The sequence below is a fragment of the Hydra viridissima genome, unplaced genomic scaffold (assembly GCF_058129835.1).
Source record: "Hydra viridissima isolate aposymbiotic clone 2 unplaced genomic scaffold, HvirCarnegie_v1 scaffold_2, whole genome shotgun sequence".
NCBI lineage: Eukaryota > Metazoa > Cnidaria > Hydrozoa > Anthoathecata > Hydridae > Hydra > Hydra viridissima.
The window spans coordinates 2,520,085-2,543,637 of NW_028324301.1; the positions used below are offsets into that span (position 1 = coordinate 2,520,085).

The window sequence follows — 23,553 nt, forward strand, 5'->3', positions numbered from 1 at the left end:
ATTCTAATAAGGGGAAATCGAAACTTTTGTTTTACTCGTCAAATTAATCTGAAATGAGCTATAAACTTGTAAGATTTTTTCTTCTAAAATAAGAAACAGCAAATGTCTCAGACATGAAATTATGTCAAAACACGAGGATAAAAACGTTTCGGACATATTTTATGTCGCCAGATAATATCTCAGACATAAAATTATGTCAAAGTAAGTTGGCAGAAAAGTATTTCGGACATATTTTATGTCGATGTAAAATTTGCCTTGGACATATTGGACAGGTAACAACTCTGAGGATAGGAATAAACAAACAGCCGTAAGTTGTTGTTTCTATTTTTAGAGGTCTAAGATTACGTACGCAGCTCTCTATATCATTATAAAGTTTTCTTAATTCTTCTAGATCATTTAAATCTTTAATTTTCTTTATTTTTAACAAAAAATCCATATGTGCTGAAACTAAAACTTGTGTATTCCCGAATCTGTTAGTCAAGATTTCAATTGCCTCTTTATAATTTTCTGAACTAAGTGAAAATCCTGAAATAGTAGCCAATGCTTGGCCAGACAAATATTTTTTTAAATAGTTAAATAGATCTATATCATTTAAACCTTCATGCCTATGAATTGATAAATTAAATTGATCCCAAAAACCCTGCCAATCTAAGGGATTCCCATTAAAAACTGGCAATTCTAACTTAGGTAAAATACACTTTGATTTATTTAAACTTTTAACAGAACCTTTATCTGATTTATTTATTTTTATACTTTTTAATTTTAGTGTCACTCCAGCCATCAACTCATGATAACACTCAACTACTTTCGCACTCTCCAAAACATCATTTTCAATTTCCTCTTGATCTAAATTATTTAATATTTCCTCATCAATATTGTTTAATCTCTCATAACTCTCGCTTAAATTATTTTTTAAATCTATTAAATTTGTATAATTAAACTCCTCACTCTCTAATTCCTCTCTTATTTCGCTCAACAAATTTCTAAAACTTACTCGTAACGCTCTCCTTCTCGCTACTTTCCTTCCTAACGCGGCAGCCATTTTTAAATAAACATCCACAACAACTCAGAATAAAATCAAATTTTCGTCACAATCAACACCTTCAACAATTAAATTCTAATTCTATCAAATCTTCCCAAACAAAATCACAAATAACAAGCTCCACTTACTTCAATGTTCAACAACCCAAACTTTACTCAACTCTTGATAAACTTCTTTCTTTAATCATTTAATTCGGTAACTCTTCATAGTTTTTCATCGGGCGCCATGTAAAATCTCGAGGATTAAAAAGCTGAACGTTTGGAGAGACAATATATTTTTTAACTAGTATAGCTCCACCAACAGAATATATAATAAAAAAGAGGTCTGTGGAGAGTACACACCAATAAATTGACCATTAACAATAATAACAATAATTAAGTTACAAATACCACATTTAACAACACCCACATACAATAATTAAATAATAAATATCACTTTCAACATGCATCTTAATAATTAATTTTTTACTGTCACTTTTAACATATTATATATAATAGGTTGTCAAAATTAATTTGCACTAACTGCAGTTTATAAACATTTCGGATATACAGTCTTATGCTTTTTTAAAAAAGATTTGTTTGGAAAATTCAAAACCAAAGTGAAAAACATAGTTTTTATGATAATTATGATCACAAATTATGCGTTTTGCCAAGTTGCCCATTTTATCCTCAATTTTTCTATCAGTAACATATTAAGTACTTTAAGGATAGCCTGTGATTATAGACTTATGTAAACAAAATATTATTTTCATTAATTATTGCACATTTTTAAATTTCTTTTTTTTCTTCAATTTTTGAACGTATAACTTAGCCTCCTCAATAATATTGTTAAAAGTTTAAATGTACTGTCTATCTGAGCCTAACACCTCCAATCATCAAAACACAACAATAATGATGATTTTGAATGTTTTGGTCCAAACCTATGGCTGCTTAAGTTTACAGGTTATTTATTTTAATTTTTTACTCATATAATTCGTTATTACGCATTTAAAATAAAATTAATATCATCAAAATTTTACTCTTTTAATAATAACTTAAATTTTAATATTTAATGTTATTTCTAGCTAAACAAAAAAGCGAGGTCGTCTACACGTGGAACCTCTAAATTTAAATACTTTTTCTTTATTTCGAGCGAACTTCATTAACACAAGTCTTTGTTGCTCTGCTTTCAAGTTATTTTATCACAATCGCTCGATTCATATCCATAAGGGTCACACACAAACACCACGTGTTGTCATGTTTTATAAAATATTTAATCTATTTTAATTTTTTTTATAAAAAAAAAAAAAAATTTAGTAAGTTTATATTTTTAAGATAACACGCTAGAGGAGAATTGAAAAATGTGCCTATTATTGCATAAAAAGAAGAAGAGAACACGAATTGCATTCTTTAATTATTGTTGATTTAAATCTGATTGGATATTTAACAGTGGTTATTTATTTAAAAAACAAAAGTTGTCAAGTCATGGCGGCAATCGAGTCCTATAGTCACTAACTATGCTCTTGTAGTTATCATAGAGATAAGTATCTCAACGTTGCGAATAAATAGTTTTAGCTGCTGTACTAAACTAAAAACATCTTTTAGTAGTATATTAAACGATCATAAATAAGATCTAATATAATAAGTAAAAAAACTACAACAGTTTTAAGGGATATTATTAATAATTATATATTATATAAAACATATTATTAATAGCTATAAAACATTAATGAAGTAATCATAATTGTTGTAAGTGCACTTGTATAGTTATATTTGTTACTACGTTATAAAAACTTAGAATTTCAAATTTTTTAATAGTTTTTTTTTTTTTTAACAATATTTATTAACTGACTTTGTGTTTTTAGACTATTTACTCAGATGTTAATCAAACATTTTAATGAAAAGTATATTTCAAAATACCTTCTACAAAGCAATATAATTGGTATTAGGAATATTGCTATTAGGTTTTTATTCATGCTTTGTGTTTTTGCTATTTTTAAATTTTAGATTACATTTTAAAAGAAATAAATTTTGTAATGAAGAGCAATGAAGATAAAATTTTTAACAGTCATTGTATTGACTTTTTTAAAAACTTTTTTATGTGATGAGCGCTTTTATAGAGAAGAACTTGGTTATGCAGACCGTCTAAGATTCACTAGTGGGTTACATCGGTTGTACAATTGCACAGTTGTTAACAATAGGCTGGTATCCAACCTGAAGATTGGCATTTACACACATGAAACTCATGAGAACAAAGTTTCAATAAATTATACTTTAAATGACACTTCTATTTATATTTTAACCACTGCAAAAGTAGAAGACTTCTACTTCGCAATTGTGAATGTTAATGGGGCTGTCCGTGAAAGTAATAAAGTTATTGAACTTACTGCAAGTGACACTAATACAGGGAATGTAATTGATAGGACACTTCTCTATATTTATGTAAAGGAAGATCATAACTTACCTCCTGTATTTGATAGTAATTCAAAGACTATAAGTCTATATGATGATTTATTTCTTGGCAGCATTATTGGAAAAATTACTTTAAAAAAAGCTTATTCAGATGCTATTTTATATATAGATGAAACTAATGTAAGTTTAGTAAAAGAATTTAGTGTTTCAGTGGATGGACGTATCATTTTAATTAAAAGCTTAAATGCGGCTATAAAGAGTTATTTTGAATTCTATGTTAATGCCCGTTTTCCAGACTCCAGATTATATAGTTCAATAAGAGTAAGCATTCATGTTAAACCTGGATTGAAACCTCAGAAGCCTGTTGACAGAACCTTTAGAAATATTATACCTCAACAATCATCTAGTGGTGGTAATAGTTATACATCTCATTTACTTCGAAGAGATTATGTGTTTTCAGTAAGTGAGCTAGCACCTAAGTCAACAGTAGTTGGTAGTTTGGATATAAACATACCAGATGTTAACTTTTTAATTGCTGATGGAGATCCTGCAGGTATATTTCAAATAGACTTTAAAACAGGAGTGTTATTTATACAAGATTCCCAGCATCTAGATTATGAAAAAGTTGTTTCATACAAGTTTAGTATAACAGGGTTTATAAAAAATGAAATTCGTGTACTTGAAGCACAAGTTTTAATAAATGTTACTGATGAGAATGACCATGAACCAGAGTTTACAGAAGATAGGTATGCTGTTTCCATTAAAGAATATACTTCTGCATTTACTTCTATCTTGAAAGTCACAGCTTTTGATAAAGATGATGGAAATAATGGTAAAGTGAGCTATGTAATATCAAATGATATCAAGATTCCATTTGTTGTTGATGATGATGGTATACTAATGCTCTCAGAGCCACCATTATTCCCAAAAATGAGATCAAAATATTATGTTTATATCACTGCATTAGATTGGGGAAAACCATTTAGAAATGAAAAAGAAGTTACTGTAGAGGTAAACATTCAACCAGTAAATTCTCATTCACCTGTTCTCAAGCAACAAGCTTGCAATTTTGTGCTATCTGATGCTTCTTCATCTTTGTTTACATTTACTGCAATTGACCAAGACTTTAATGATAAAATTCAGTATAAAATGGAAAGTATCCATGCAGGTTTTACAATTAACTCCACTAGTGGAGTTCTTTCCTATGTTCCACAACCTGGTCATACAGAGACTATGGTTTATATATCTGCATATGATGGAATGCATGAGTCAAAAGTGTCAGTTCTTAATGTAAAATTTAGCAAAGAGGAAGGGGAAAAAGTTTGTGTTGATAACAAAGATTTTTTTTTAATAAAAGATTTAATATCAGAAATTAATAAGCCATTCCCTTTATACGAAAAGTTACCATCAACTAAATCTGTTTCTTTGCCACTGAAGTTTAAGGAAACCCCAGGCCCAACTGTAAATGTTCTAGAAGATGTACCAGTCAACTCTAAAATTGGCTTGTATAGTACTAATATTGACTGTTGTTTTATGGTGTTGTATTCAATAGAATCTGGAAATAAAGACTTTAACTTTCGAATTGATCCATTAAATGGTACATTATATGTTCTCAGACCTCTTGATCGGGAACTTTTTGCTAGTCACAAACTTACAATCAAGGCTTCTGGTTTGAATGGTGAATCTGTAATGTCTTTATTGACTGTAAATGTACTTGATGTTAATGACAATGTGCCTATTTTCACTAATAATGGTACTTATACAGTATATGTCCATGAGGATTGGCAAATAGGAAGAAAAATTGTCACTGTAGAAGCAATAGATCTTGATTTAAATACTGATATAGAATATTCATTAGTTAATCCTTCTCGAATGTTTAAAATTGATTCAAAAACTGGTGAAGTATCACTTTTATCTTCATTATCTGATGAAATTTATATAGAATATTTTATTCAAGTTCAAGCTTCAGAGAGATCTTTGATACAAGATAACCAAGGATTTGCTCTTATTCATATAATTGTTTCTGAACTGATAAACAATCCTCCTGTTTGTTTGACAAACAATCAACACATTTCTGTTCCAACAGATTCACCAGTTGGTGTTATTGTTGGAAGGATGTTTGGATATGATTCAGATCAGGGAGAAAATGGCAAATTGGTATACACTGTATCAGGTACAAAACAACAAAATCAGTTTGGAGACTATATAGATTCTAATATCTTTAGTAATTACTTTTCTATGGATGAAAATTCAGGATTGATTCAGCTTGTAAAGACACTGCCTTCTACTTTTGAAAAGTTTGAAGTTAATACTTTGTTAGAGGATGGTGGGAAACCAAAATTGAAAGTCACTTGTAAGATGTATGTCTCTATTAGTGAAGGATTCGGTAATATTAAACCTGTTTTCACTCATACAGAGATGCCTTTAATTGTAATAGTACCAGAAAGTACCCCTCTAGCCTCTAATATTACTGAGGTTTATGCAAAAATTCCTGGGCGTCACATAGGAGAAGGTATAAAATATGTTATTATTGATGGAAATGGAATTTTGGACTTTACTATGAAAAACGAACACTCTGGTAAAATAACTAACAAGAATAGTCATTTCTCAAGAAAAAGTTATTGGTTAACTGTGCAAGCTCAACTGGAAAGTAACCCATCTATTTTTACTAACACTCACATTCTTATAAGAATAAAATCAGTAAAAGTTGAGAGGCCTTACATTTACCCAACTGTACAATTTCTAACTGTCGCTGAAAATATACCTGTTGGAAGTAAAATTATTCAACTTCACACCTTGTCATCAGGTGTTTATATATACAACAAAAATAATTATTCATTTCAAAGTGGAAATGAAGACAAATTTTTCAGTATTGATGAGGTTGGTAATCTATTTGTGCAGCAAAAGTTAGTAGTTGGTCAATATGACCTTAACATAACTATTACCTCAGCTTCAAACAGTTTTTTGTTCTCTTATGGAAGTGTTCATGTGACCGTGGAACATGATGATTCGCCGCCAGATTTCAACATGGATTTTATGGCTAATATACAAGTATTTGAAACCAAAGGCTCTCTTCATCCACCATATTTATTCCAAGTTCTTGCAGAAAACAAACACCCTGAAAATCTGCTTGTGTTTAAAAATCTTGGTGCAAGTTCTATATTTTCTGTAAATCCTACAACTGGAGTAGTTACAACAAATAATACGTTAGTGATAGGTCAAGAAGATTACTTAACTATTGCTGCAAAAAACTCAAAAGGTCAAAGTATTACTGAAAATTTCATTGGTATAACAGTAATTGAAAGACCAAAGACTGGAACCTTTTTAGTTTTTAAAAATAAAAGGTAAATTAAAAACTTCATTGAGATTATAAACAGGCTTAAGTTTCTTTTTACTACATTCATGTACACAGATTTTTTTTTTTTTTTTTTCTTTTTTTTTTTTTTTCGTTTTCTTAAGATTTTAAATAGTTTTGTTCTCTTTTAGCTATTATGTTTCGATAGATGAAAATAAAAAAGGAGAACTAATAGACTTTGATAAAGAGATAGATAAAACAACAACTGGGCCTGTATTTTTTTACATCTTATCTGGAAATGAAAAGCAAAAGTTCTTATTCCCGCTAAGTAAAGCTTCAAGTTGTTTTGAAAATTTTTAGTTTGTTACACAATATAATTATAATGATTTCTTTATATGCAATAAATGCAATAATAATTTTTGATTTAAATTTTAAAATCTCTAGGATTTATTTCAAAGTTATATGTGATTAATCCCTTGGACTTTGAGCAGCAACAACAACACAAATTACGTATTCTTGCTTTTGATGGGAAAGCATTTGCAGAAACTGAGTTAATAATATTTGTTATAAATCTAAACGACAATACTCCATCAGCATCACAGGCTTGTTATGAGGCCAGTGTTAAAGAAGGCTTCCGGCATTTAAAGGAGCGCATATTATCTGTTAAAGGTATGTGAATACAATCATCAAATGAGAAATATTAATTATTTATTTGAAAATTAAAGTAATTTAAAAATTACTAAATGAAATTGTCTGAATTTTTATCTTTAGTAATTGACCCAGATAATCTTAATCCTGATTTCAAGTATCAGACAATAAACAATTTTGATGACTCCTTTCCATTCTCAGTTGGTGAGAATGATGGCTCAATCATGGTTCAACCAGTGGAGCTAGACAGAGAGTTGAAATCTGAGTATCTGATGACAGTTGTTGCCAGCAATGCTGTAGAACAAACAGCATTTTGTGTCCAGATATCCTTAGAGGATACAAATGATAACAAACCTTTATTTACCAGTGATGTTTACGACATAACTATTGTTGATACAGCACCTATTCATAGCACTATTATGGTTGTTTATGCTGTTGATAAAGATATAGGTAAGTACACCTATTGATTGTATACTATTTGTAGTTCTTGCAAAGATTCAAGTAAAAGATAGGGAAAATTTCTACTATTATTTATTCTGTAAGTCTCTTTATAGGTTCAAATGGCAAAGTCTCATACAGTTTTGTTGAAAACAACAATTACTTTGATGTGGACCCTAAATATGGCTTTATTTATGTAAAAATGAAATTGAATGAACTATCTGGACAGATTGTTAACTTAAAGTTAGCAGGAAAAGATAATGGTGTTCCAGAACTTATTGGGTATGCTTATGTAAAGGTAGGTTTTTTTGAGTAGTACTTCCTTTCCCTTTTCACAGTTGTTTCCTAAATCCAAAGTATTCACATTATCTACAGATATCAGTTCACATTTATTGTATTCACAAAGCATTCACATTTTTTTAGATATCAATTGTAGCAGATCCCAATAACATTTGGTTTAAAGTTAACAACTTAACAGTTTCTGTAAGTGAAAATATTGCTCCTGGAACTATGCTTCTTGACAAGATTCGAGTGGAATCAACTTCTATTAATTACGAAATTGCTGAAAAAGATGATGATTGTTATACTTTATTTTGGATTGAGCCTTTTACAGGATCTGTTTTTGTTAAGGTAGAAAGACAATCAGCTTTTAAAGATTTTAGAACATCAACTTAAGATTTTAGAAACAAACATCAACAAACAAACATCAACTTTTAAAGATTTTAGAAAAAAAGATCTGAATTTGTGAAACTTGTGTTTTTAAAGAAAACTTTTTTTGTAACTTAATTTTTCACTTTTTTGGAAAAGAAAAAAACATGGAGAAACAAAGCATTTTTAAATCGCTGAATTGTTTATTTAAAAGATTTAAATAATCTAACACTCTTGTTACAATTTTTCAATACTAGATCTAACTTTTATTTTAGTCAGATCTTGATTTCGAAAAGACAACCCAATGTGCTTTTAAGTTAAATGGAGTATTAAATCAAAAGGTTGTTACTACAATCAAAGTACTGGTAAATATCCTTGATCGTAATGATAATATACCATTAGTGAAAGATAAATCTTATATTGGAAGTGTATCTGAAGGCTTAAGCAGTAATTCAAATATTCTTGATAAAGATGGTAATTCTCTGATTGTAAGTGCCACAGACGAAGACCAAGGTGTTAATGGAATGTTGCGTTATTCAATTATAGGCAATATTGGAAAAATTTATTTTATGATTGATGAAGTATCTGGTGAGATTAGAACAAACAAGGTGATATTTCTTTTTATATGTGTTTTTAGTTTACTTTATAAGTAGTTAAAAACACAAATGTTTACAAGATTTTTAATTACTAAAATAATTTTTTTATTTCAAGGTTTTAGATTATGAACTACATCCGAGACACTTTTCTTTCTTTGTCAAAGTTAGTGATCAAGGACTTCCTCAACATTCAGTTATTGTTCCTGTCAGCATTTACTTAAAGGACATCAATGATAAAATACCTTCTTTTAAGAAACATTACACTTTTACTGTAAATCTTCCAGTGTTTAGAGGAACAGTTGTTGGAAGAGTTGAAGCATTTGATGAAGACACTGTACCAAATGTTCCTTTGCAGTATAGCTTACTTTACGCATCAGCTGTGCTTGATATTAATCAGTTTACTGGTAAAAAAGTGTGGTTTGATTACTTCTGTTATAAGAATAACGGATTTATAGAGTTAACAAAAATATAAAACTTTAAATTAATTAATAATTAATTTTGTCTTTGCATTCCACTTTCTTTTATGAAATTTCTTTTTTTGAAACAAAGTTTTGCTTTTTAAAGTAATTGGACTGCTTCTGATTTAATTTAAGTTTGTTTTTGAATAAACAGCTACAAAAAAAAGTACAAATAAAATCAAATTAAAAAAAGTAATTCTTAGAAATTGAGTTTTAAACAAGCACTTGTATAGTGTGTACATATTTCCAAGGTAATTATTTTGTTATCATTGTTCTTTGTATTTACAGGTGTGATATATGTAAAAGATGAATCCTCTCTAACAAGTCCAGCAATCATGAAATTAGAAGTTGCTGTTGGTGATGGTACTTTTAAGGGGAAAACAAATGTTAAAATAGAGACCAAATATTATAAGCCAGATGAAACCTTTAAATTTCTTGATGAAATTTACAATGCAAATGTCCTAGAAAATGTTGACTCGTTCACTATTGTCAAGGTTATCAATCCTGTAGGATATAAGAGATCTGAGAACTTACATTTTAGAATTTTAAACACTGTTCCTGGATTTGAAATTATTGAAAATGTTGGTGCAATCGTAACTGATTTTAATTCAAAGTTTGATCACGAAAATGTCAAGTTTTATGTTCTCCACATTGAAGCTATATTTAACAATGTTTATGCTCGAACATCATTAAATGTGACTGTAGTTGATGTCAATGACCATGCACCAGTCTTTGAACAAAAAAAATATTTTCACCCTGTTAATATTGAAACAAAAAAAGGTACTGTGTTATTGAAAGTTACAGCTCATGATGCTGACTCAGGAGAAAATGGGAAAGTTAGGTAGGACATTGATTTTTTAAAATAAAAGTTATAATGTAGTTTTTATATGAAAGTGTTGTTAATAAATCAAGGCCAGAAATAACATCCAATATTAGGAATAATTATGAAAATCATATTTTATGACATTGTAAGGCATTGAAAGAGCTACAGGTTTTGATTGTCTTATAAACTTTTGTATATAAAAAAAAATTTGATACAAAGGTTTTTATTTAAAAATACTTTTTTTAGTTTGATTTTTTTTTATTTGTTTGAACATTTAGCAGTATGATTTAATGATTGGCAAGTCTTTGTTTTTGGATGTGCTCAATAATAAAGCAATGATCAGCTGAGCTCCTCTTTATTAGGCCTCTAAATAAGAAATCTTGTAGTGATTTCTTATTTTGAGGCCTAATAAGATGCAAATATATTGTAAATAGTAATAAAATGATAATAAAATATAATTTTTTTAGATATTCTATGCTGACAAAAGATAACTACTTCAGTTGTGACTCTATAACAGGTGAAGTAGTATTAGTAAATGAATTTATTAAGAGTCTTACCAAACCTATATATACATTAATTATTGAAGCATCAGATAATGGCACTAATGTTTTGTCTTCAAAAACATATTTGGAAATTCCTGTGCTCAATGAAGATCAACCTAAGTTTACAAAAAGCTATGAAGCAACTGTAGATGAAGACATTGGACAAGGTTCTAGCTTATTCACAGTAGTTGCTTATGGTCCTCAAAATCGACAAGTATTTTACCAACTTTATGATGGTGATGAGTTTGAAGTATTTGAAATTGGGCTCACTACTGGTATGAATATAAATTAATGAAAGTCTTTGTTCTTGCACTTTTAAGTTCTATATAACAGTTAATAACTTGCTCAAAAAATAAATTATCAGTATACTACTTTATTTGTAAAGGGGAGTTAAAAGTTGCTGGTAATTTGGATTATGAACAGAGAAACTCTTACAAATTGCAAGTTAAAGCTATTGATTGTCTGAGTGGATCATGGGCACTTACTGACTGTGAAATAAATTTGAATGATGTCAATGATAATCCTCCAATGTTTGAGAAGCCATTTTACAAAATGTTTTTAAAAGAAGATGTAAAGCCAGGTATCTTTGTTATAATTTTAAGTGTAAACTCTTTTTTTTTTTTTACAATTATTTATATGATTAAAGGAAAGATTATTATTATTTATATGATTGCAAAAAGTAAAAAATAATGTATATTCAGTAAACATATTTCAAGATATATTTTTTTGCATTTAAATATCTAATAGTTTGCTAAAAAACAATTTGCTAAGTACTCATTGTATGCTATATTGAATATGTCATTAACACAAAAATGTTGCGTGAAGAATCTAAATAAATTGGATTGTCAAAAATAGTACTATGAAATTACTTTAGAACAACTATAAAAGTTCATGGGCCAATTTTGTTTTCAGCATGTGTTATATAGTATATGTAATAAATATATCTAGTTTCTAATTAATGATATATTATAATTTATAATAAATTGTAGTTTATATTGTATGATATTTTGCATTCTTTTAATGTGTACAAATTTTTTTATTCTTAAAGAAGATTTTTTTCTTAAGGAACTGTTGCAGGGACAGTTAATGCTACTGATCTAGATAAAGACTTAAACAGTTTAATCAGATATTCAATTAAATCAGCTGATGAAGGTTCTTTTTTTATTGTTAATCCAAGTACTGGTGATATTGCAACCACAAAAGTGTTAGATGCAGACGTTAAATCAGAGTATTTTTTACAAATCACTGCCAGTGATCAAGGCGAACCGAGCAAGTTAACATCTGTTACTGTTCAGATTATTCTGATTGATATCAATGACAATAAGCCAATATTTTCTGTACCAAAGTACTATTTTTATGTAGAGAAATTTGTGCAATCTAAACAATTTATTGGGAAAGTAGTTGCCTCTGACCTTGACTCTAACACAAAGTTAAGTTACGTTCTTTCAAAAACATCTTCAATTGTTAAGATAGATTTGTTTACAGGTGTCTTATATCTTACGGGAATTCCTTTACCAATGACATCAATTTTGCTTGAAGTAATGGCAAGCGATGGTCTGCATGTAGCATTTGCAGAGGTTGTAATTGATTGTCTTGCACGAAATGATTATCGTCCACTTGTGTTAGAGCAAATTGATGTTATTATTACTGAAAACACAATTAAAAATGCTTTATTAGTTGATATTAATCCAATAGATAGAGATAAAGGAATCTATGCCAATGTATCTTATCAAATAGATTCACAAACAGCTGCAAAGTACTTTAGTGTAAATGAATTTGGTAAGATTTATAGTACAGGTCATCCACTTGACAGTGAGCTAATTCAGCAATTAGTTATACCTGTTCGTGTCACTGATGACGGAGGGTTGTTTTCAATCATTCAGGTGGTAGTAACAATTGAAGATCAAAATGATAACACTCCTATATTTGAGTATCCATCCTATCAAGCAACAATTGTTAATTCTCAAATCACAGATGATTCCTTGCTTCAGGTATTTGCATCAGATCCAGACAGGGGATCTAACTCAGAGTTGTTTTATGTAGCTCAAGGTTTACGGTAATCAATTATTCTTATTCTTATTATATTTTCATAATTATTTATATAGTTAAATGTAATTACATCGCTTTAATTTAAATTTAGAGAAGATAATGTTCCAATATTTATTGATGGTCGTTCTGGTTTGATATCATTGTCTGGTACTCCTAAAGGGTCAATGTACCAGTTTTCAGTTAGAGTTACTGATAATGGATATCCAGTTCAAAAGTCTGATACAAAAGTTTTTATATATGTAAAAAGCTGGAATGAAGAAGTTCTTAGATTCAATGTAAATGTGTATCATGTTACGATTTCAGAAGATGCTCCAATAAATTCTCACTTAATAACTGTTAATGCTTTTTTGCAAGGTTACAATGACACACTAACATACAGCTTAGTTGATGGTAACCTTCCACATACAAATGCATCACAATTTTTCAAGTTACATCCAACAACAGGTCAAATAAAAATAAGAAGCCCTTTAAACTATGAAGTACTCCAGCGGCATAAATTACTGATTTTGGTAGTGTCTAAAAAAGGTGATACTTCAACCTGTTATGTTGAAGTTAATGTTACTAATGTAAATGACAATGCCCCAAAATTTCACAGTAGTACTTACAGTTTCAAAATTGCAGAAGATACTGAAGTCGGGGAAAGGCTTATACGGGTTTCAGCTTATGATTTAGATGAGTTATACACAGAGTCATCTTTAGTATATTCAATTGTATCTGAAAATAAAGTTATATTTCAAGTAGATAAGACTACTGGTTGGTTGAGTTTAAAAAAACAACTTGATCGTGAAATTAAGGCATCACATGAAGTTTTAATAGTTGCAACAGATGTTGATGGAAAGTTTGATTCTACCACTGTTCAAATAACTCTTGTAGATGTCAATGATTCTCCACCTGTTTTTCTAAATGAGGTTTATATTGTTACTGTAAAAGAGGATGCTTTAGTTGGCCAAACTTTACGTAAGATTAATGCTGTTGATCCTGATCTTAATCAAAAAATAGAGTATTTTCTCATATCAAGTAGTTCTGAGAATTTTGCCATTGATTCTCAATCTGGAAATATTTATTTATTACGTCAGCTAACACAGGCTTTTTACAACTTTACAACTGTTGCATATGATGGGATTCATATAGGTAAGGCAGATATCTGGGTCAAAGTTCAGGACTTTAATAATCATAGTCCTATTTGCTTGCTGACTTTTTATGAGGCAAGTGTTGAGGAAAACTCTGATGTAGATAAAGAAATTTTGCAAATTAAAGCTGAGGATGAAGATCCTTCTGATATTTTAAAGTATCAGATTCATGGAGATGCTCATGGGAAGTTTGTAGTTAATGAGACAACAGGTGGGTTATTTAAATTAAACAATTTGAGTTTTAAATGGAAAGTTTGTAGTTAATGAGACAACAGGTGGGTTATTTAAATTAAACAATTTGAGTTTTAAATGGAAAGTTGCTTCTTTGTTTAAATTTTTCAAATAAACTTTTTTTTTTTGTATTATTAAATTAATATAAAATGGTTTTTTTTAAACTTATGCAATATTGATTTTCATGCACAAAGGATGTATATTATATTATTATATTTATCTATTTTTTATGTGTACCTTTTTTTTTTAGGGATTCTTAAAGCTTCTTCTTATTTGGATTTTGAAATTGAAACAAGATACAGATTCAAAGTTGTTGTCATCGATCTTGTTGGACATACTTGCACATCTGATATTTTCATTAAAGTCATTGACATAAATGATAACAGCCCTGCTTTTTTACAGCCTCTTTACAAAGCAACTTTGCGTGAAAATGCTACTTATGGTGTTGTTGTTACCCAGGTTTTTTTTAAATTATTAACCAGTAGGAAAAGTAGAAAATAAGTAACCAGTAGGAAAAGTAGAGAAAAAAAAGTGTACAATAAAAGTTAAAAGTGAAAATAAAGAAATTTAAGATAATAAACAAATGAATATAAAATAAGAATAATGTTAATGTTTAGGTCAAAGCATTTGACAAAGATTCACTTAAGAATGGTCAAGTTTCATACTCTCTACTGAATAACATACGTGATACATTTAAAATACATTCTCAAGGCATAATCACTGTTAATAAGCCTTTAGAAATACAACCAAGTACAAGATATAACCTTACAGTTATTGGAACTGACCATGGTACACCAAGCTATTCTTCAAATACTAAAGTTGAAATTATTGTGCTCTCAAATAGTGATTCGCCCCCACAGTTTGATAAATTTTCATATTTGTTTAATGTTACTGAAAATAATGAGCAAGGCATTGTAATAGGGAAAATCAAAGTAACTGGGACCACCAATTTTGATATGTATGCCATTGTAATAGAATTTATTGATCCATTGTATGAAAGCTTGTTTTCCATTGAAGATAATGGTAATTTAAAGGTAAAGAGTCAATGTCTGTTATTTCTTTGTTATTTGAAAGAAAGTAAATCAAGACCAAAACATTTATGCTTTTTTTTCTTGTAGAAAATGTTAGTGTTTTTAGAATTTGTTAAAATACTTTACTATAGGTTTTGAAAGTTTTGGACTATGAAGAGCAAACACGTTATGTCTTCAGCTTAAAGGCATCATATAAGAACATTCCACTATCCTCCATGGTTCTTGTAGAAGTTTTAGTTGATGATACAAATGATAATTCTCCGCAATTTAATCAGGCAGTATATTCAACTCAAATTGATGAGAATATACGATCAGGAACATATGTTACCCAAGTTTTTGCACAAGATAATGATGGGTCAAAAGAAAACTCAAAGATAACATACAGGATTTTACAAGAGACACTTGTACCATTTTCTATTGACTTTCAAGGTGTTATTGCTGTTGATGGATCTATTGATAGAGAAAAGAAAAATGAGTATGATTTTGACATTATTGCAGTAGACAGTGGAATTGTGCAAAGAAGTTCAAAAGCAAAAGTTAAAATATCTATTGCAGATCTAAATGATAATGCTCCAATTATTAGTGAATACAACACCAGCATAATACTTCAAGAAGGAAAACTTCCAGGAACTGAAATACTAAAGCTGTCTATTTCTGATCTAGACACTAGTAAAAATGGTCCTCCTTTTGTCTGCTCACTTTTTGGTGGAGATTCTAGTATTTTTGAAATTCTAACGGAGAAAAACAACTGTGTGTTGCGTTCAAAGATATCTTTCATAGCAAAAGAACATCCACAACACCAACTTATAATAAGAGTATCTGACTCAGGTATTTATTTCATTTTGCTTCAAGTTATATAATTTATAACATTGTGGGATTTTGTTTTTTAAGGTTTGTTAAATTTGAAATATTTTGCAGGTTTTCCAAAACAATATAGCGACTCAAATGTTAAGATAATGGTAGTGAAGGAAAGTTACAATTCACCAGTCATACAAGAACCAAAGGTCTTTTTTGTAATTGTATCAAAACCTTATGGTGTAACATTGATTGGGAAAGTAAGTGTGTTTGACAAAGATGAAAATGATATTCATCAGTATCGATTAACCGGAGGTACAAAGTTGGATTATTTTTCAATCCAACCTATGACTGGTGTTATTGAAGGAAAGCCTAAAAAAGGTGTCTATACATTATCAGTTGAAGTAACAGACGGTAGGAATTCTGATGCTAGTTTGTTACAAATCATTGTAAATGAACGTGATCATGATGTAGAAACAAAAAGTATTGTAATTACTGTTCATGGAATGGATGTCCAAGAATTCATTTCAAAAATGACACATTTTTTAAAAATCCTTGCTAAAATAACTGGAAATAGCATGGAAAACATATTTCTCTGGTCAATAAAAGGAGAGACAAACAGTACTAGTTCATTACGCAAGAGGAAAAGCATTGAAAACAAGGTGTCTGTTGCAGTTGCTGTAAAGATGGAAGACAATATGGTATGATAATCAAATTTCAATTAATACATCCTCACTAAAAGTGTTAAAATATTAAAATTTACTAAATTTTTTTGAAAAAATTTTTTCAAGTATTAGACTGCTCTTTTCCATACCCTCAATTGCCAAAAAAATAACTGAATAAGATTTTTCACTGAAATATTGGTCACAGTTATAAAAAATAAATTTAAAAAAATATATCTCTAGTGCACTTTCTCTTCTTTGATGGATTATTTTTGTAATTATCATGAAAAACAGTCAAAAGAGAGCAGCTTTGTTAATAAAAACTGTTTTTTGATTCAAATTCTCTTAGAAATCACAATTCAAATCAATAGGGTTTCTTAAAATATTCAAATATTTGGGTGAGTGAAATATTATTACCAAATTGAGGGGGCTGTTAAAACTCCCAGTTAAACAATGTCACAGTTACAAATAGGCTCCATTTGATGACTTTCTATGAACTCAAATTTCATCAACATTCTAAGAACTCAAATTCTAAATTTTAGGATTAAACAGAGTTAGAAAAGTTTATTGATTTAAAAAGTTTGTAATCTTTATATGAATGAATCTAAACTCATCAAAAGAGTTTTTTGAATATTCTCCTTTTTTTAGTGGACTTTTTATTGCTGAGTTAATGAACCAAGATTCTCTTTTTCCAACATCTTTCTGCATTTATTCATTTGTGACACTCTGTTGACTTCTATTTACTTTTCATTCTTTTAGAGTTACATGGATATACAATTGCTTAAGAAGTATGTGGAGGAAAATACAGTAGAGTTTAAAAACAATGACCTTGATATTTCAGTTTCAAGCATAGAATGCAATGAATTGAAAGCATGTGGTGAAAATATGAAATGCTTAGTTAAACTGATTCCTGTAGAAAATTTATCCCCTTTCATTCCTTCTGGATATATGGGTTTTCAGAGAACTGAGAAATGCTATTGCAATGATGGTACAGAAGGTACAACTCTTGTTCACTATCAAGTGCCTATATTTTTAAGTAAAAAGATTTTATGCTAGAATTATAGAGAAAAGTTTTCAAACATACAAAACTTTCAAAGCTTTTGAAGTTTTTCCTTCCATAAAAAAAAACTTTTTAAGTATTTATTTCTTAATAATTGCTTTGAGTTTGACTTAAATTTAAACTTTAATTTGTCTTAATTTTGAAATTGATCCTCTAGTTTGTGAAAGGACAATTGTTGGTTTTAACAAATGTAAGATTAGTTAAAAATAATATTCACTTTTTTTTACTAGCTTCAGTATGTCAATCTGTTAATCTATGTTTACGCAATCCATGTAAAAATGGTGAAAAATGTGTTGCTACAAGAAATTCTTATTATTGTGAATGTGTTAATCCTGAAAAATGTGGTCAGGGTGAGTTTCTTATATTCTACTTTTAATTTAAAGTTGCTTATACAGCTTTTTTATAAGTTAAAAGAAAGAAAATAATTATGCAAGAATTTATTCAACACAAGAATATATATTCTTTAAAATGAGTACCATCAATGTCAACAAATTTCTGCCAATAATTTGTGAGCTTTCAGATTTGGTCAAAGTACTACATATTTTGGCTTTAAATTAAAGAATTCTTGGGCCTTATTGATTGAAAAAGTATTTAGATCTAGTTCATTCTTCAAATTCTTTGCTAGTCGTTCTGGTGGTATGCAGCTTTGAATTGTCTTTTTAAAAAAGCCCATTTGAGCAAGACTTAGATACTTTTCAACCAGTACATTGTAAAATTGATCAATAAATTTTTTATAATAATTGCAAAACCAGACCAAAAACACACAAATGTGTAAAAAAGTATTTTTTTTTATCATATGAACTTTTTCCTAAGCCTAATATTAAGTTTTAGGTTTACTTACTTTGTTATTATAGTTTTTTCTGAAACTAATTGTTTCTTTCATAGGTGATGAAAGTATCACACTGAATGGAAACTCTTACATAGAATACAAACTTTCTAAATCATTTGATGAATTGTTTCATACTTTGTCATTGTACTTCAGAACTGAGTACAAAGATGGCTACTTAGTATATGCTTATGCTCCAGCAAAGGATTATTTCATTGTTGAAGTAAAATGTGCTGTTGAATGATATTTAAAAAAAAAATTTTCCCATTCTGCAATTTACCTTTAAAAATTTTACTTTTATTCATTATGAACTTTTTTTTATATCTTATTTTCTATTTTATTTTCTATTTTCTATTTTTTTTATATTTTATTTATATTTTGTTTTATATTTTATATTTTACTTTACATTTTGCTCTATACTTAATTTTATTTTATATTACTTTACATTTTATTTGATAATTTTATCTTATATTACTTTACATTTTATTTGATAGTTTAATTGTATTTTATAGATTCAAGAAGGACATATTCAAGTAAGATTTGATTTTGGTAGTGGATATGTCCAAAAGAAAATAGAAGAAGTAAAAATTAATGATGGTGACTGGCACTTTGTTAGTATTCAACGAAATGGTAACAGAGTTATAATGTCCCTAGATTTTAATAAATACAATTTAGATGTTAAAGCACAAGGCAATAGTGCAAACATAAACATTGATGGAAGACCAATAATAATTGGGTCTGGTCTAACTGATAATGGTAATAATTCTTAGTTCTATAAACTAGCTTTTAATAACACTTTAACTGTAATAGATTTTTTATAAAATTTTGATTTATTTTAGCAAATGCAACATTTTCAGGATTTACGGGTTGTATAAAAGAACCAAAGCTTAATAAGAAGCTTTTACCCTTTATGGGGATTACAGAAATAGTTTCTCGAGTAAGCCTGCATAACACAGAAAGTGGATGCAAAGATTCTGGATTATGCTCTGTGAAACACTGTCCCAAATTTAGTGACTGTTTCAACACATTTACATCGCATCGATGTGTCTGTTTAACTGGTCACCATGGTGAGATGTACTCGATAATCTTAAAATTTGTGATTTTCATTTTTGTTTATGAAATTTTACTGTGATTTCTTTTCAATTTACTTTTTCTCTTGCAGGTTTGTCTTGCATGTCAAATTTGACATGTGAAGATCGTCCTTGTAAAAATGATGGAATTTGTACTTATGAGCGTGTGGGTAATGTTGTTTCATATGTGTGTACTTGTAAATTTGGATTTACAGGAGGACAATGTCATATAGCTCTTGGTGAATGTGCTTCAAACCCTTGTAAAAATAATGGTGTATGTTTGCCTTCCTCTACAGATTTAGGTTATACTTGTAGCTGTGTAAAAGGTTTTTCAGGGAAACTGTGTGAAATTAACGAAAACCCATGTTTGTCAAACCCTTGTTTTAACGGTGGTATTTGCCAAAATATTGATTATGATTTTAAATGTACTTGCCCTAGTGGAAAAAGTGGAAGGCAGTGTTCTGCTGGTCAACATTGTCTTGTATCTAGATGTGAAAATGGTGGCAGTTGTTTTGAAAAAAATGATAATGCAGTTTGTCAGTGTAGAGAAGGGTTTGTTGGAGATAGATGTCAGGAGGATGTGAATGAGTGTTTAAAGGATGTATGTCATTCAAATGATGTTTGCATAAATATACCAGGGTCATTTTATTGCAATTGTACTAATGGTTTGTTGTGTTCTTTAAAGTCAATTTATCCAGAAAGAAAGCAATTTTCACTTATGCTAATTTTTTTTGGTGTGTGTGGAACATTACTTCTCGTTATTATAGTTGTTGGAATTATATATTGCAAAAGGCGGTACCACTTGAGGTATCACCCTACTCCTCCAGGAACTGAAATGCATAAGTATAGTTTTAAATATGAAACTGAGGACTTATATCCACCAAGTCCTCCACCACGAGGTGTCTCAGTGCTTCCTGGATATTATGATGAAAATGATCAAGCTTCAGCTGCAATGTATGAGCCTTCTTTGGTAACTTTCTCTGGTACATCTTCTCCGGATGAGAAAATCCCATTTAAGAATGACTCTTCACGAACCAGTGTAGAATATAATTCTGAAGAAGAACTGCATGGCTATCACTGGGATTATTCAGGGGTAAATAAAAATCTTAAATATTTTAAGTTGATTGTTGTATGTTTTTGCATATAACTAGGGAGTGCAAGCGTGCATCACAATATTTTAAAAGTTTTACAGAGTATTATTATTGTTCCTTGGTATTACCTTTTCAACTCTATACATTTTAGGAATCCCAGAGTTAATAAAAATACTTGGACAGTGCTTTCTAAATAGATTAAATTGAGTTTCCAAACATCCTTCTAGTTCTCAATAATAATAGTTTTATAGAACCAAGTCATCGGAGAAACATCTGGATTCTGGTCCCCAGACCCATTTTTTTTGACTAAAAAATTTAGACTGCATGCAATCTCCAGACAGTATGCATTGTCTAAATTTTAAGTTATAAAATTGTATTTTAGGTTCCGGAAGATGTCATAAAAAGTAAAATGTCACGTGAAGGAAGCCGCCTTGGAATCAGCACAAATCTCTCCTACGGAGGTGATTTTGTTGATTTACCTAAACTACCAGTACGCCCTGCTAGTCGTCGTTCGTCATTACCTGGTTGTTCAGAATCGGAGAACGACATTCCTAAGCTGCCTGAGCTTCCTCAGCAGATAAGGCTTTCCCGTTTATCTTTAAAGTCATCTAATCAATCACCCTCATACTTAAGAAGACCACCTGACAGAGCACCGCCTATTGAAGAAAATAGGTTAGGATAAATATTCACATATCATAACGCCTTGCCGTTTTCTGCGGCATTAAAACTTAAATGGTTTGTATATTTTGGCGCTGTATTACTTGCCAAGCACTAAAAGAATTTACTTTAAATTTAATTAGATTTTCCTATATTACATACCACAATAATTTACTTGGAGCTAAAAAGATCTTTTAGTAATTTAGAGCCTAAGTATTTAAAACACGAGCATAAGATTTAACGCTTTAAGTTTTATACTGCAAGGCACCGGAGCACCTTGTAAAACCAGTTCCTCCTTTTTTCTTTGTTATGATATATTTTTTTTATTTTCTTTAGGTATTCTATGCGTTCTGATGACACTGATAATGAAGACTACCTGCAAGAATATCTTGAAAACGAGACAAACTCGTCAGATATAACTAACGTAACACGGCCTTACACGAAACCCGTTTCTTTGTTTGAAAGAGCTAAAAGTGAAATCAGTGATATCAGTGAGGATTTTGACGGATACACTGTGACCTCACTAAACTCTAATGATGAAGATGATGAAGCAGGCGAGCTAGATCCACTTGATCCAGAAAACACCAGGAAGCTGGAGCGAGAAATAAAACGCTTGTTTAAAGACATACAAAAGCGAACTGAAGACAACTGAAAACTTTTAAGTGTATGATTGTCATATTTGTTAATGTTATTTATTTTTATTTATAATTTTCTAATGGTTCCTTTATTTTTTGAATGATTGCTTTTATTTCGAATTGTTTTATTTTAACTGAACTTTTTGATTGCTATATGTTCGTAACTAATATTTCCTTAATGTTGTATAATTTTGTGATTGTAAAGTTCATTTCCTTTTATAAGTTCTTAACTTCTACTTTGATACTTAACTTCTACTTTGATACTTAACTTCTACTTTGATACTACTTCTTAAATACTTTCATTCCGTGTGTTTATACATTTCTAAGTTTTTTTAGTTTTATAGTTACATACTTTTTTTTTATAATTTCGTATATTTGTACAGATATGTAAAGTTTTTAACTGAAAGTTCATAAATATTAGTTTTTTAGAGTATATTCGATTAAGGAGCTTTTTTTTTTTATTATTGACATCGCAGGATACTTTATAAAAAAATTCAACTAAATTAAACAATATTTACAGGTTAGTAAGTTACTTCGCTCAACGATAGACCGCACTGTAGCATTCTTCGGTCTTTTTTTCAAAGCCAACTTTTTGTTGTCTTGACCATTATGTAGAAAATGAAAAATAAGCAAAAACCATATTCTCAAATATCTGACTTTTACGTCATTCAGTAGATTAATTGTTGTGTAATGTCTGTTATTTTTTCCAACTATTGGTCAGATACTATGCAATCTTAAAGGGCAACTCAAAATTTTTCAAGTTAGATTTTTTTAGTTTTCATGTAATTCTTGAAAAACTCTTTTGCTTCTTTTTTGTGTTTTTGAATATAAGCGAAAAAGAATCATATCGAATAATAATAATAATAATAATAATAATAATAATAATAATAATAATAATAATAATAATAATAATAATACTAATAACAATAACTTCTCTGATAAATAGCGTTATGTGTAAATCCACTGATCCAAGTACAAGAAAAAGAGGGAAAGTTGAAGCCCTGTTGAAATCTTATACATTTTTCTTAAAGAGAAAGACATTTCCAGTCAGAAAGCAAATTCATAGTCAAGAAAAGACTTGATGAAGGTAAAACATCGTCTCCAAAACGCTCAACCTCTGCACAGTGGGCCAGTAGGTGGACAAAATGGGAAAAATTTTAGTTGTCTAATCTTGAAAACTTATTTCCTTTTAGTATCTATATATATTAGGAGAAATTTATTGATAATTTGTTTATATTAAATCCCTTAGTTACCAGGACTCTAAGCATTTGAACATTGAAATTAAAAAAAAAAAAAATTTAAATAAGTAATTAACGGTGATATCAACGTTGTTTTATATTTCAATTACATCTACGTTTTTGAAAAAAAAAAATTAGTACATGCTATTCTAGAGTATTTAGAGATAAGAAAAACCAATATGTGAAATAAATTTGTCA

The 23,553-nt window shown here is 29.3% G+C and overlaps 1 protein-coding gene across 1 annotated transcript; it reads left to right on the forward strand.

The window, feature by feature from the left end:
- The first annotated feature begins 2,880 nt into the window (after positions 1-2,880).
- On the forward strand, positions 2,881-22,564 carry LOC145183735 (protocadherin Fat 3-like). The gene is made up of 25 exons (XM_080059185.2): positions 2,881-6,776; positions 6,919-7,055; positions 7,172-7,396; positions 7,499-7,825; positions 7,930-8,111; positions 8,237-8,443; positions 8,737-9,069; positions 9,173-9,461; positions 9,804-10,356; positions 10,806-11,155; positions 11,266-11,460; positions 11,946-12,936; positions 13,021-14,270; positions 14,541-14,749; positions 14,908-15,324; positions 15,453-16,149; positions 16,240-16,817; positions 17,538-17,775; positions 18,069-18,188; positions 18,724-18,887; positions 19,177-19,420; positions 19,504-19,731; positions 19,827-20,827; positions 21,208-21,497; positions 21,819-22,564. Exons 1-25 carry the CDS (start codon positions 3,067-3,069, stop codon positions 22,132-22,134), a joined length of 13,251 nt encoding a protein of 4,416 aa, XP_079915311.2. The 5' UTR covers positions 2,881-3,066; the 3' UTR covers positions 22,135-22,564.
- Positions 22,565-23,553: the final 989 nt, after the last annotated feature.

Bases quoted from the DNA above. Each gene is read 5' to 3' on its own strand.
- LOC145183735 (XM_080059185.2), top strand. From the start codon at position 3,067: ATGAAGATAAAATTTTTAACAGTCATTGTATTGACTTTTTTAAAAACT. The intron at 14,750-14,907 runs GTTTTTTTTAAA...GTTAATGTTTAG, and splicing joins ATGGTGTTGTTGTTACCCAG to GTCAAAGCATTTGACAAAGA. The intron at 18,888-19,176 runs GTAAAATGTGCT...TGTATTTTATAG, and splicing joins AGGATTATTTCATTGTTGAA to ATTCAAGAAGGACATATTCA.